Source organism: Vitis vinifera, chromosome 8, assembly GCF_030704535.1.
Source record: "Vitis vinifera cultivar Pinot Noir 40024 chromosome 8, ASM3070453v1".
NCBI lineage: Eukaryota > Viridiplantae > Streptophyta > Magnoliopsida > Vitales > Vitaceae > Vitis > Vitis vinifera.
The window spans coordinates 20,397,933-20,413,390 of record NC_081812.1 but is presented as its reverse complement, the minus strand read 5'-3'; the positions used below and the strand labels follow the sequence as shown (position 1 = coordinate 20,413,390).

General features: G+C 36.6%; 1 protein-coding gene across 1 annotated transcript in view; it reads right to left on the bottom strand.

Annotated features, from left to right (window-relative positions):
* Positions 1-15,458, bottom strand: part of LOC100233082 (ferredoxin-dependent glutamate synthase, chloroplastic) — a 47,653-nt gene that overhangs the window by 20,447 nt on the left and 11,748 nt on the right. The window contains exons 7-14 of the mRNA XM_002267020.4: positions 15,245-15,341; positions 13,720-13,812; positions 12,015-12,160; positions 11,381-11,540; positions 6,071-6,181; positions 5,736-5,951; positions 4,848-5,005; positions 2,375-2,504 (exon numbers count right to left, since the gene is read on the bottom strand). Of these exons, the coding sequence (XP_002267056.1) occupies positions 2,375-2,504; positions 4,848-5,005; positions 5,736-5,951; positions 6,071-6,181; positions 11,381-11,540; positions 12,015-12,160; positions 13,720-13,812; positions 15,245-15,341 (1,111 nt within the window). The remainder of the gene's footprint in view (positions 1-2,374; positions 2,505-4,847; positions 5,006-5,735; positions 5,952-6,070; positions 6,182-11,380; positions 11,541-12,014; positions 12,161-13,719; positions 13,813-15,244; positions 15,342-15,458) is intronic.

The following is a 15,458-nucleotide window of genomic DNA, read 5'->3' as shown; positions in this document are numbered from 1 at the left end:
GCTTTATGGCCATGCTGATGTGGAACAATAATGCAATTCAATAATGAAGGACCCAAAGGGCATGCTTAAGAGAAAGAAATTATCTAGGGGAAAATATGCAAAAATTGAGGAAATGCAATTATATGGAACATAAAGGTGGAATACATTTGCATGGTTTGCTAATCATAAAAATTCAGTCCAGAAAATAGTAATAATCTAAATGATAAAAAAAGAACTAGATCCTCTCAATTATATAAGTTAACAGTCAGATGACTGTCAACAAAAATTCAAACCCTTTGCAAGGAAACTAAAACTAAACAAGAATTGCTTCTATGACCTGGACATTTAAGGGATTAAAATTATAAAATTGGTATGTTATTGCCATAGGCAAGCAAGAGAAAATAAATAAAGAACACCAAAAAAGGGGATGCAACCCTAGCATACACAGGAGGTATACATGGAGCACCCTGTCAAGGCTAAAAAACAAAGGGCCTGACCAAAGGGGCCTTAGACCCCACCATATCTAGGCAGTGACTTGGTTGGGTTCAACCTGACCAATCCAAGCTCATCCTGACATTTGGATTGGCTTGGACAACCTTTTTCCCCCTTTTCAAATCAGAGCTGAGTTAGAAAAATACTAACATGGGAAGGCTTAGCTTTGTTTCACATGTTTGCAATCAAAGTTGAACATGCAAGCCAATATATATAGCACTCAAGAGTCAAGACCCACACAAATCGGAAGCATCAAACTTAAGCTTGGTTGAAGACAAAGCTCCAAGTTTCTTCAATTTGCCTCCTCATTTCAGGATCTAATTTTTGTGTTTCCAGACCAAACAATCATATCATCATTGATCCTCACACAGAACAATTTGTCTCAAAGCAGCTTTCTCAATCTTAGAAAACAGAGAGAATCCAGAGCCATGCTGCAGCTGCCGAGAGAATCACCATCAACCTAGCAACTACTATGGCCTATACTCTTACTGTCTCCATGATTTGAATGCATTCTAGCTATCATCATAAATTTTGTTGCAAGTGACTAATTTCTCATCTTCACTCTCTATTTGCCTATGCTTTTCTTGGATGGATGCTAGATTGTTGAGAACATGAAAAGAAGAAAAATCTAAGTTGTAACCATAGCCAAACTCAAACTTCACCCAAGTTCAAAAAAATTACTCTAAGTTGGGTTCAGGTTGACCACTTCAGGTTGGAGATTGAGTTCAGTTGGCTTCAGGCAAAACCTCTTAAAGGTTGGGTTGGAATTGGGTTGATTACCAACCCAACCCAACAGGCCATGTTGCATCCCTAGCCATATCAAGAAAAATCCATGGAAGTTATAAAGAGAAGACAGGTTTCAGGGTAATATTTTTCAACTTTAGGATAATGGAGTAATTTGATCCCTTGAAGAGCATAGAACTTATCCTGTTATCCAACTGACTAAAACCTTGAATTGCCAAAATTACAATCACTAAACATGTAAGGAAACGAAATAGAGCCAACAAGTTTCTGCAGTATTTGAAAATAAAAAACAAAAGAAAAAAATTTAAGGAATGAAGATTCAAACTATTCCCTTAAAACACCACATTGCCACTTCTATGGAAAACACTGAAACCATGTGGAATCTATTAGAGCCACTAGGACAAACTGTTAAAATATTATTCTGAATCAGCCAAATGAAAATTTCAGAGTGTCAAATAGCTTCCAATATTCACTTAAACTCTTGTAAGATTCAGAATCCAAAATACCACAACAAAATCAAAGGTCCTGAGAACAGAGATATTCCATTCATGTTTAAAACATACATAAATGCCTGATTTGCTACAAATGAAAAACAAATCAAGCTATCGGCATTCAGTATAAGACATTTTTCTTCAATGACAACATAGAAATCCAGTACTTCCTTCACTTCGTATTCTTAGTACTGGATGATAATGAATACCAAGATTTTTCAAGAAAATCTTGAAATACCAAAAAAATTTTATAAGCATTCCCGCATTAAAATATGTTTAAGGCTGTTTTGCACATCGGATTAGCTGTTAACTACATCTCATTTTAAGGAACATGGTTATGTTCACATACAGAAAAAGGATAACTAACTGCTATAGGATATAGCTAACCCTATTCAACCAGCAAGCCTCTTCATGTTGAAAATGCAAGACATAGAAAAGGATAAGAAAAGAACCAGTAAGAAGCAACTAGCAACCAGGAATAAACAATGCTGAAATTACAATAGTTTTTTTTTTTTTGATGAGTAACAGTTTATTATGCATGCTTAAAGGGGAAAAAGGTATTAAAAATTTAAACAGAAAATATGACTTGACGAAGTATAATTAAAGGGGATGAAATACACGTAACAATGCACATCTCTAAACATTCCTTATAGCAAAGATGTACTGACCTTGCAAAAGTTCTTCTGAGCCTGCTCAATTGTAACAGTAGGCATTTTTCCATTCCGCATCAAATTCACAGTTTTATTACTCAGACGCCATTGCCGGCATGTTTCCAATGCCAAGTACGGACATACAGCACTGAAAAGGTGAGCATAGAGAACAAAACATCATGGATGTTCTAAATGACAAAGCAATGCAATGATATTAATGCATGCTCCAAGAATGAAAGCAATGGCAATAACATAAATAATCTAAAAGATGTCAGCAATAAGTGTAGCATCTGTCACACCCACAAAACCCCTCTAATTTATTTTATTATTATTATTTTCTGTTAATGTATGACGCTAAGTCTGTAATTAGCTAGCCAACAATCTACTGAGCAGGCAACAATAGAGGAAGAAGAACACACAGGAAATTACAGGAAGGCTACTCTCAACTTGCATATTAACTCATTATACAAGGCTACAAAATTGTTTAAGTGCTCCAACACTTAGCCTACTACAGAGAACATCCCCTCTCATTTTTACAGAGGACTGATATAAACTACTGCTTTCCCACATGCATCAGTCCATTTGAATTCAAACATCCCATTTGAGGAAGTTGGGATAGTTATGTAACTTCCATAACCACCCAGCTGCTAAATCACCAGCCATTAATCCACCATCATACATCCAAACAAGCACCTTACTTTGATGTTGACTTGACAATCCTTTATCTGAGTCGGTTGGCCACAAACAGTGGTCTCTTCCCCACAAATGTCATGCAATTACCATGCATGTGCAAGCCCAACAATCCCTTGTTTGCTGACAGCCTAAGTGGCATTTCTAGCCCACCATTGTTGCTTATCAGCCCATGTCTGGCATCTTGTCTTGGCTCAAAGGCCTTGCAATACCTCAGCCCATGGTCATGCATTGCCTCAGCCCATGGCTTTGTTCACCCCATGCATTGCTTTAGCCCATCCTTGCGGCCCATGCCTCTAGTCCACATTACAGCATTGCCTCAATCCAACTTAATGCACCAGTATCTGTCCTATCTCTTGGTGCTGATGAAGTCATGCCACCCTCATGACTTCAACTATTGCCATGGCTCATCCACGTTGACATTATTGCCCATGAATTGGCACCCTTGATGTAGCTCTTGCAAAAGGCTTGCCACACCTTGCACATGTCAAGGGATAGTGTGCCATGCACAACACGCTCATGTCATGTGATAGGTTCAGTTATGCACCATGACACCTATGTCACCCACGTTCATGCTTCTATTACCCACTTCTGCGATAGCCCAATGTCAAGCCACACATGCCAGGCATTGCACCCATGACCTTCATTTCCATTGTACAAGGCCTTGTATCCTTGTGCCAAGGAAACCGACTGATGCAGCACTATGAGGGTGACCCTAGGTTTGTCAGACCATATGGAATCAACCTAGCCAACACCCCACATGACCCTTGAGAACCATCCCCTCCCCTTTCCCCAGCTTTTAAAGACCATTTTAAGCCATTTTGACTCATCCAGGAGGAGATATCAGGGATGCTTGAGGAGGCACAATGGAAATTTCATAAATTTTTTTCGGGGTCCCACCATTTCATTCTTCTTTTACAAATCCAGCCAATTCTAACTTGGCTACCTTGGCCATACCATGTTGCTACTCATGTTCAGATGTGATGCCATGTTACTGCACACCTGTGGCCTAATGGCTGAGCCACATTGTTGACATGAGGCCCCATTGCTGCATACCCATGGCCTCATGCATGTGTCAACATGCTGAGTCATGTGCCAAGTGCTGCCCATGTTGCACACCTCTGCCCATGCATCCATCACCCACCCTGAAAGCCACTTTGACTTATCTTTGACATGCCCATGCTTTAGGCCATGTGTGCAAGTGCAAGGTGCCACTTGTGGACCTTGTGCAGCACGTTGGGCATCAAGGGCATAACAGCATCCTCCTAAGTTCCTTAATTTCCTTCCAAAGCATAGCTTTGAAGGTGTTTGAAAAGAATGAAATATGAAGATAGGTCACTAACAAGAAGTGCTTTAAGAGAAGCAACTGTACTATATTCTATATCAATAGGGTTGAAGTAATTCACTAAAATGTAGGAAAAATGAAATCCTGCTCCTGTAAGGAACTCTTTTTCTATAGTTGCACATCTTACTATTCTTTATGTTTATTGTAAAATCATATTATCAATAAACTATAATAGTATTAAACATTCTATCGCTGTGAGTTAAATATCGAAATAATGGTCCAAGACAATATCAAGGTAATAGATAATCTCGATATCCATACTCAAAATTTTTTTTATCCTAACACAAAATTTTTCCCTCACAGACAAGAGAGACCATTGAAGGGTACTCTCACCAGATCATACGTTATATTGGCCCATGATAACTTAAAATGAAAAAAATGAAATCCCATATTTCCAGATAGAAAAGGTAAAAAAAGCTACTGTTAAAAAACTTTGACATAGAGAATGAAAATGACCTTGCACCATATCCAATCAAACAAGCAAAGTGATGAGTACTGAAGCACTGGGCAGTGTCGGCCACAATTGAAGCTGACATTCGCAACCCATTTTGAATAAGATGTTGATGAACAGCACCAACAGCAAGAAGAATAGGAATTCCAGGCCGGGTTGGTTCCTGATTCAAAGAAAAAACTTAAGAATTAGAGCTGGGTGTAAACCTCAAAAAAATTCCTTCCAGGGATGAAAGAAGAACAGAAGATGAAAGAATGCTATGCACAAACACACCTTTCTATGCACTTCTCAAGGAAGAACAATCAAATGATATAAATCACAAGCTGCTAAAAGAAAGCATGCTCATATGCACATGTGCATGCACATAGAGAAAGAAGGAAACAAGACAACCCAGTACTTAGGAGACAGAACAGTGAGTGAAAAACCTATGATGCAGATCGAAAAACCATATTAATCTACAAAACAACATTAATTAATGCAATGATGTAACACTAAAAGTCTCCCATCAGAAAAAATGGCATGCAACCATGCTCCAGACTGCAGAATAATTCATGCAAGCAACCAATCTGGTTTGACAATTTGGAAAAGATGCCCAGAGTACGTCAAGAGCAATGTTTGAAACTCTTCAAAGGAAAAAGGCAAAGAAAAAACATATAAGAAACAGTAAACCTCAAACTTTAAGATCAAAATAGTAACCCTTCAATGAGGGTAACAAAATATAAAATCAAATTGAAATTTCACTTATTCTTGTAATTTAAGTAAGAAGATGCAAATGACTAGACCAAAAAACAACATCATAGAATAAAAGTAGAATAACCAAAAAGAGAGGAAAAATTATAACTGACTCAGATGTGTATATAGATCATAACATTAGAAAACTAAAGGGTTGTTACCAGTTCATCAGAGCGGTCAGAGAGAACAAGGAGTTGGGAACCATTACGAACAGCTTCATCAGCAGCTTCACAAAGCTTATTTAGTCTCTTTTGCAGGGAACCCTCAACCCCCTTTCTTATGTCAAAAAATGTTGGTAATACTCGGGGTTTTAAGTGAGGATCCTTCAACAATGACTCAAGCTCCCCTTCATTCAGTACAGGACTAGACAAATTAACCTGGTCCAGAATAATAATATACTTACATAAATGCCAAAAAATTCATTACAAAGAAAAAATAATGTTGGATTGTAGCACCCTTATATATGAATAAGAGGAAAAGAGAACTGCTAACAAACCTGAGAAGCATTCTCTGGTCCAACCTCCAATATGTTCCCACGCTTCCCAATATTTACTTCAAGAGACATAACTAATCCCTCTCTGAGAGGGTCAATAGCTGGATTTGTAACCTGGAAAGATACATACAAACAATAATGAAAGAACCAAATTAAATATTTATGTAAAGACAATTACATAATAGTTAATTCCATGCTAAAATCAATAGAGAAAAATAGGAAACAAACTATATGTACTCTCCATATCACTCTGCAGCACTTAATTTTAGATTATCTTTTAAGATTTGTATTAGACAAAGTAGAACAAAACAATAGTAAAAATGGTATGTAGCAAATAACACTCTAAATATGATTTCTATCAGGTGGTTTAGCAAATAATACTCTATATATAGTTTCTATAATAGGACAAAGCTTTAGTAAATCCCTTGTGCAAAAAAAACAGCATGAAGCCAGTCACATGTCCACTAGTGAAAAGAAACTGAATTCTGGAGAAATCATGTTGAGTTCACACTTTTCCTTCAAGCTTAATCTGTTAGAATTTGGACCCAAAATGTAGATCATGCTTTCTAACACCCTCCCTCATGTGTAGTGAGAGATAGACAGGCTCAAGGGCAAACAAATGGTGACAATCTCCTTAGGGCTTGCATGTGGACTCAATAAATTGAGGGAAATAAACATAAGGTGAGGTTTGAACTCATGGCTTCCCACTAAACAAGACTAATACCATGTTGAGCTACCAATTATTCTAAAAATTTAAGTTGTTAGGATTTGGACCTACAATGTTTATCATGCTCTCTAATAAACCAATTTGTTGATCCAACTTTTGCACCCAATGAGTTAATTTCTATCATGTAGTTCAGCATTTAATTTTCTATGTATAATTTCTACCTTAGGACATTCCATATAAGAAACCCCTCATACAGATTGCCTTGAATATAACATGAGGCCTAAGCCCAGTCCCACTAGTAAAAAGGAAAAAAATAATAATAATAATTTTGGAAATACCAAATTTTCAACCAGATTTCCATTTAAGTCAGAAATCTTCTGAAATGGGTATGTGGAGATGGTCATCATGCAAATTATCTCCATGCATAAGGTTATGAGGTTATGGACAAAGGTGATCAAGGCACAGTGTGGAAAACCGAGTCTTTTAGGTAAGACATGAGATCAATGGATGTATTCAAGCTACAGTGATGCATCCCTTCCAAACGATCACAGACATGCCCGCGTCAAGGCACTACACCTTCGCATGCCAATATACAAATTACACAGACATGCACCAAGCAAGGTGATCGAGCTTTGCCTTATAGCCAATCGAAGTCCTAATTCCATTTTACCATTCCTATCACACCCATAGATCAGAGGCTATCCAGACCAAGTCATTCTTTCAGTCAAACAACAATACCATGAGGCTAGCTAAAACTACAACATGGCTTGATTATCATAATCAATATTAATCAAAGCTGAAAACTTGATTGGCTTTGAGTTCTAAGAATTTCCATGTGCTTGTACAAAATGAGGTGTCAATGGAGCATTCCCAGTCATTGCAAATGAGTTTAGTATTTGTGGTATCTCATCTTCACCTTGTTTGGGAATTCTTAGGTCCTTCCCTCAAAGCATTACTTATTTGGCATGGGCAAGAATCACAAGGTTGCAAGGAAGATAACATCTTCATGTTTGTTTTGGTCAATACAAAGAAAGTGAACTAGAAGAGTCTTTCAAGAAGTGGAGATGTTAGAGTGGGCAGTGAAGGATATGTTTCTTAAGGTGTTTTGTGATCTAGTAGTTTAAGGGGACTGAAATTTTTTGTTTCCTCAACTATCTAGATAACTTGGGATGTATCAGTTAGGAGTGTGTTGCATCTTTTCTTTTTCTGTTTTTCCTTTTGCATTTGTGCACCTTGTTTACTTCTTGTAGACTCGACCAGAGGTGCACCGCTTTTTGTTAGGCATCATTTTAATGAATCTCTGATTTGCCTAAAAATGGATCAGGAATCAAAACCTAGTGAAGTGTATTCAGTAGCCCATATTAACAGTTGGCCTTAAGAGCAAGATAACTAACAAAAAGGACCCTTGTGGTACTGATAACTCAGCTTCTATTTGTAAATGTTGAACAATCAATATTTGTAAAAGATTAAGCTTGTAGGATTAGGGCCCACAATGTATATCATGCACTCCAACACCCTCCCTTATGTGCAATCTCATACCCACACATAGGTAGATAAACAAGCCCATATGCAAACAACCACAATTAGCCTCTTTTGGGCTTACACAATAAATTGGGGAAGTCAATTTGCGATAAGACTCCAACACATGACCTCCACCAAATGAAGCTCTAATACCATGTTAAACTACTAATTTTCCTTATTGGAGCGTATGATATACATTGTGGACTTATATCCTACAAGCTTAAATTTTTAGGAAAATTGATTGTTGAACATGATATCATAGCCTTATTTGGTGGAAGGTCAAGTGTTTGAACCTTACCACCACATGTTTATTTCCCCAATTTATTTTTTATTTTTATTTTTGATAGATAAATGCAAATAGTATTAAAGGGCCACCAAATAATGCCAAAAAGGATAGGGAAAACAAAAATATTCCCTCCTTCAATTCGACCCCAACCAATCAATAAAATCGACTAAAAATGAATTTTCTATAAACAAATTAGTCCAAGATAACAAGGTGCACAAAAACAAAAATTTCAGCCTTTGAACAAAAAGTTATACATTCTCAAAAGATCTTCTATTTCTCTCTTTCCAAATTGTCCAAAAGAGGCATAAAGGCACTGCTCTCCACACTTTGTTCCTTTTTCCTCCAGTAAAAGAGTCATGCCACCCTAACAAAGTCTCTCTCACTGTAGAGTGAATCACCCAACACACCCTGAACAAGGAGAAAAAGACACAACAACCTTGCCTTCCACAATGCAAGAGTATGTGATTAATCAGATTCTCATAAGAAGAACAAAGAGAGGATCTATTAGCTAAAGACCACCCCCTCCTTTGTAATTGGTCTAAAGTCAAAACTGTCCCTTATGTTGCCTCCCAAGCAAAAAAGCTAACCTTTGAGGGAACCCATGCATTCCTCACAACACTTGTTAGGAAAGACTCTACCCTCCCTACCTCAAGGATAGAATAAAGGGACTTAACAAAGAAGGATCCACTCTTTGTTTCCACCGAAAACACCTTGTCCTTCCTCTCTACATCCACCACCTTATTATCTTGAAGCTTTAACAAGAAACACTCCACAGTCTCAATCTCCCAATCATTGAGAGGTTTAGAGAAGTTCGGAATCCAGCTAGTGTAGGCATAAGTTGGCCATCCATGCCTCTTTAAAGCCAATTAGAGCAAATAAGGAGGAAAAAGACACATAAAGGCTCATCACCTCACCATTTGTCTCTCAAAAACTTGACCATTTTCTCATTGCCCACTATGTAGAAAAAACTAACTCCCATAAATGCTTTATAGTCTTCCATAGCCCCAAACCATATCTGCCCTTCACTTCCTTAGAGCACCATCCCCCTTCCAATTCTCTATATTTACCACAAATAACTTCTCTCCAAGGGACATCTATTTCCATATACCTCATTTTCTTTTATCTAAACAAACAATAGCCCACTTCGCTAAACAAGGCTTACTCTCTAGAGACCCACCTCCCCACAAAAAATCCCTTTTGATTTTCTCCAACCTTAAACAAACTCTCCTTGACATCCGGAACAGTGACATAAGGTAGATTGGCAAGCTAGTTAACATGCTCTTAACCAATGTTAACCTTCTCCATTTAGAAATATATTGTCTTTTCCGCATTGCCAATCTCTTTTGGAACCTTTCTTCAACCCCATCCCAAGCCACCACCGAGTTATGGGCAGCTCCTAGTGGAAGCCCCAAAAAAGTGGTTGGGAGCGTACCCACTTTGCATCCAATTTTAGAAGTCATCTCCTCTACATCCATCACCTTCCAACCGAAATGAGCTCACTCTTATCTAAATTGATTTTCAACCTCAAAATGGCCTCAAACCACATGAGTAACCAACTCAAGTAAGTCACTTAGATAGGAGTGGCCTCATAAAATACCAAAGTATCGCCTACAAACAACAAATGGGAAATCTCCAAACCCTCCCCATTTGTACCAAACACTTTGAAACTAGACAAATACCCGCCCTCCCTTACCCTTCCAAGAAGGCAACTGAACGCCTCCATGGCTAGAACAAACAAGTACGAAGAAGCAGGTTCCCTTGCCTTAAACCCTTAGAGCTTTGAAAAAAAACCCTAAAGGAGTACCATTCACTAGCACCAAGAACCTTGGAATTGATATGCACCAACTAATCTAATTGATCCAGCCCACCAAACTTATCAGACTGAAATCCTTCGACCCTTCAGCTCCTCTTTTCTTTGGCACCAACACTAGAAATGTTGCATTGAGGCTTTTCTCAAAACAACTTTGTTCATAAAATTCCTTAGAAAAAACCATAACCTCTTCCTTGACCATATCCCAGCAATGCTGCCAAAAAGGCCCACGTATAAGCAAAAAAATAGAGGGTACACGTGAGGGAGGGTGTTAGAGTGCATGATAAACATTATGTGCCCAAATCTTACAAGTTTTAAGTTTTTAGGAAAATTTGTAGTTCAACGTTTAAAAAAATAAATAAATAACAGAAAAAGTGGAGTTCAATTATTTTTGTGATTTGATTGCAATAACTTCTTTCCTCCCTAGGTAGGGAAATCCTATAATTCTCCAAGAACTTTCATTCTCTCAAAAATTCCACCAAGCATGATCAACTTCTGAACCTTTTACTTAGAAAACAAAATTAATAGAAAATTCCTTCTGAAAAATTAAATATTAACAAGTATCATATCTAAAAAAGACATTCACTATAACATGATTTGTGATCCCTATAACTTTTAAGATTATTTTTAAATTAAACTATTAATGCTTAGGTAACTATCTTACAATAAACATAATTTATAATTCACCTAAAGATTATGTATTAAAGAATTTATTGAATTTTGACATTCAACAGAATTTTTACAGAAAATTTGTGCAAGTGTGTATGGGATGGGAGGAGAAGAAAGAGAACAAAAGAAGGGATGTCATCAACCTCAAAGCAAGTAAATGGAAATAAAGCAGCAAGTCAATACGTCTTTGTTTCTTATATATATATATATATATATATATAAAGCACCCTGTCATCTCTAACATAGAATCAACATAATGTAAAATAAAAATCATAATCCAGAGAAAAATAAACTAAGACAGAGCCAGCCATTTTATAACTTTACAACTGCATTGGGAACTGTCAAGAAATTCTAACAAACCTGTGCAAAGCGTTGCTTAAAATAATCATAAAGCATGTGAGACCTCTGAGATATTACTGCCAATGGAATATCATCTCCCATACAAAATGTAGGCTCCTTCGCTTGGGCAGCCATAGTTTCAATAACCATTTGGACATCCTCACTTGAGTAGCCATATGCCCTATTCCAATTGAAGCTAAAAAAAGTGAGCACCATAAGAGCATAAAAGGTGCAAAAATATAATCCAAAGACAAGTCCTTAATCATCACCAAATTACTAAAAGAAAATTTGAATGGTCCTGAAAAAAAATTTAATCAAATCGGCTCAATGTGGTAGCAAACCCTGTATGAGCACATTCAGTATTGTCTTCACAGACCTTTCACTTATTGTCCATTTTTATGAAAAACAGAATACTCTTCAAGCAGAAAACTAGGGATTTCTGCTTTAAAATGAACTGCATATTAGCATATTCAGGAAAACAATTATAAAATATACAATGCTATCACATCAGTAAGTTTTGAGTCTTTTGACTAGACTACAGTTATAATCATATGCATATAATAGAATTTAAGAAATCTTTACATGGCATCCCTAAGTACCAATGCTACCCAAGTATGGAGCATCTTGAAACAGCTAATGAAGTCAAAACTCATACTGTTGGTGTCTTAAAATTCCTTCATTGTCCATAACTGTAGCTGAAAGGAAGTTCACAGGTCTCAGAGACCGCATGTTCTCATTCACCCACTTTCCATATGGATTTGACAGGGCCACTTGTTTTTTGACTTCCGTATTCTCGTACACCTGAAATTAAGAACAAGAACCATTATTTCATAAGTCTGTTTGGTTTCATAAACCACATTTTGAAATGCCCAAGACATAAGACAAGAATCAAAAGCCTCATGTCTTTCTATATCTAGTACAGCAATTAATCAACACAAATTTTGTTCCCAAAATTCGAAAATAGAATAAAAGGAATAGTTATGAGGCACCACATTCAAAAATAATCGCTAAGGGTTTCTTATGATGACTCTTCAAATGTAACAAAAATGACCTGCTCCAATATTCTTAAAAAAAGGGTGCTCATGTTCCCATTGTCAGCTCATCCTCCACAATGTGATGAAATCTAAGCTTCCTGATAATTGGAATGACTGAGGACCATCTATTTGCTATATGGCAATGAGTGCATATCAAGCATCAACTACACCTTGAGTATCCAAAATAACATTCCATGCTGCAACTTTCAGATTCGTGCTGTTCTTTTAAATATCTAGGTCAACTTGACAATGTATATACATACACACACACACACACACATATATATATATATATTTGATAGGTAAAATCAAGATTGAATTGAATAAGAAAGGGCGCCCAAAAGGCCAAGGCATACAAGAAGTATAAAGCTATCGCCTCATAGTAGAATCTACAAAATAGAGGAGTTATAGAAAACACCACCCGCCCTCATCTAGAGCCCAACCAATCAAAAAAATTGATTAAAGGAAGAGGCCCTTCATCCATACACGACTTAGTCCAAGACCAAAAAGTACAACCAAAGAAGTTTTTCAGCCTTTGTACCGACAGCTCCTCACTGTCAAAGGCAAGTCTGTTTTTTTTATCTGGGCCATGTTATTTATAGCTTTTCAAAGCCACAACTCATTTGGGGAAGTGGCAAGGTAAAAGAATTCCAAAAACCAATTAAGGGTAACATTTATTGTCATCAGGAGAGTGAAAAATAACTTCCAAAAACCCCAGTGATTTGCTCAGCATGTGACACAAATCGCAAATATCATCTAACACCCTTCATTGCAAGTTACTCCAAAGTGCCTATCTCAGCTTATTCATACTGCACGTATTATCTACTTTAGCCTTTTTCTCACCCTTTTTCAGAAGACTTCTCTTAATAAGACCATAGCAGTATGCTCACCACATAAACAAATTTGCAAATATCCTCATCACTCTTGATGCAAGTAACTCTAGTTGGCCTCTCCCAGCTCATTCAGACAATGACTTCCTGGATAGCAAATGTGGCATAACAGAGCATCACAGAGAAACCAGGGCATACAGTGCTCAAGCAGTTCAACAAGTTAAAGATAGAATTGATTGTATAGGCAATAGTCACAAGGTATATATAAAACTGATTAAAACCAAAATTCATTCACAAACCAATATGCTCATTTCAAGTAGTTTTGTAACAAGTTAACTTTGTCCAAGGAGAAACCCTTCAGAAGCTTTATAATTAAAACAATTAGGGAAACTGAATTAATGTAAAACTTGAAAAGGACAATGATCATGTTGAGGTACCATGTAAATGCAAAAAGAAAATAAAAAGAAAGAAAAAGAAAAAGAACTACTGTACAAACCTGTCCACTTGTCAGATCAACAGATATCATCATTCCTGGACCCAAACGGCCTTTCATTACAACTTTTGACTCATCCATCGGTAGAACACCAACCTAGATAAGTATAGATCAGTATGATTGAAATAGTTTCTAATTGAATCAAAAACCAGATTAGAAACCTGCAAAAGCCCATCATTAAATGTACAGGTGCTTGGCAGAAAAAAATGTAACAGGTGACATAACACAGCAATAATATGCATCATATGAATCATAGTCTAAAAGAAGCTATCTCATTTCAGTGATCACCATTTTGTTGCATATTCCTCCTTTCACCATTTTTTCACATTTGAAAAATGGAAAATCTATTTCGAACATTTTATGACCATGGAACTTACTCCATGCAATACACAGGACATTTATGAAGTATCTGGATCATAATACATTTTTCAAGTTCAGCATCTATACAACTCCACGTATTTCCAGAATACTTATACTCCTTACGGCAACTACCAACTATGTAGAACTTCACTAATTGGTTCACAACAATTTTTTAACACGTATTTCAGAATCCCTGCATAATAGAATTTTTTCTCTTATATAAGAATTTAGATAGTATAGCATTCTAGTTCATAAAAAATCTAATGACGAAATACAGAATTGGCAGAATTTCCATGTGGCTACTCCATTTTTTTTGAGACAATGTTTCATGATTCCATGTTAGCATGACATTTCAAAAACAATAAACATGCATGCAATATTTTGTCCTTGTTCCCTTTTCTTGTTGACTCAAAATGATAATAGTGCAACATCAGTCAACATTTACCTCACCCAATGAGATAACGGCATTTTCATAGTGCACGAACAGTTTAGTTCTCAAATTCATTTTACTAAATATTTTGAATATTCCACGAAAGAAGTGTTCTGCTGAAACTTCTAGAAGAATAAAGGAGTATTTAAGTGGATAGTAGACTCTTCATAAAAAATATTACGTAATTCATGGTAATCAACCTTTTAATCAGGGAGTTTCTTCAAGGAAATTCTCAAAACAAAGATCATCACTGAAACAGACAAATAGGTAAAAAAGACTGCTAAGTATCAAAGGATAATGATACATGATTTGGTGATTCCATAAGATCACAAACTATTTAGGAAAAAATTTGGAGCATATGATCCCAAGAACAAAACCCAACTTTCTCAGCATCTTATTTTGCTGTTAAGAGAAGCATCAACCTTCTTCTTTAATTTTGAAGAAATAGGATGTTAGAAAGTCCACAGAAATCGGATATGTTCATTGTATTTATCTGTTAAAAATATTGTTCATATGTTGAATAAAAATAAACTATAAAAACCAAAAATAGAACTAAAAAAAATCCAGTTTAATTAACAAGCCAAATCTATGCTGATTCAGACCTGAGATCACAGAAGGCAAGCATGAGTTCAAGCTTAGCTCCTGAGACCCATCCTCTAAAAGCCCAAATCTAGGCCAAAGCCTTAGCATCTAAATAGAAGCCAAGAAAATCTGAGCAACCAAAGATTTGAACCACACCTCAGATGCAACATAGACAACATTGTCTATTGTCCGCCAATACCTAGCCGGGCGAAGACCATTCCGATCAAGACAAGCTCCGACTGTTTTTCCATCACTGCACCATATGAATGAGAATAGCAATGGTCAGACAAAGCAATGACCTAAGGGGAAAAAGAATTGCAATGGACTAGTCCACAAGTATATTTTTTTAAAAAGAACAAAAAGGTTAGGT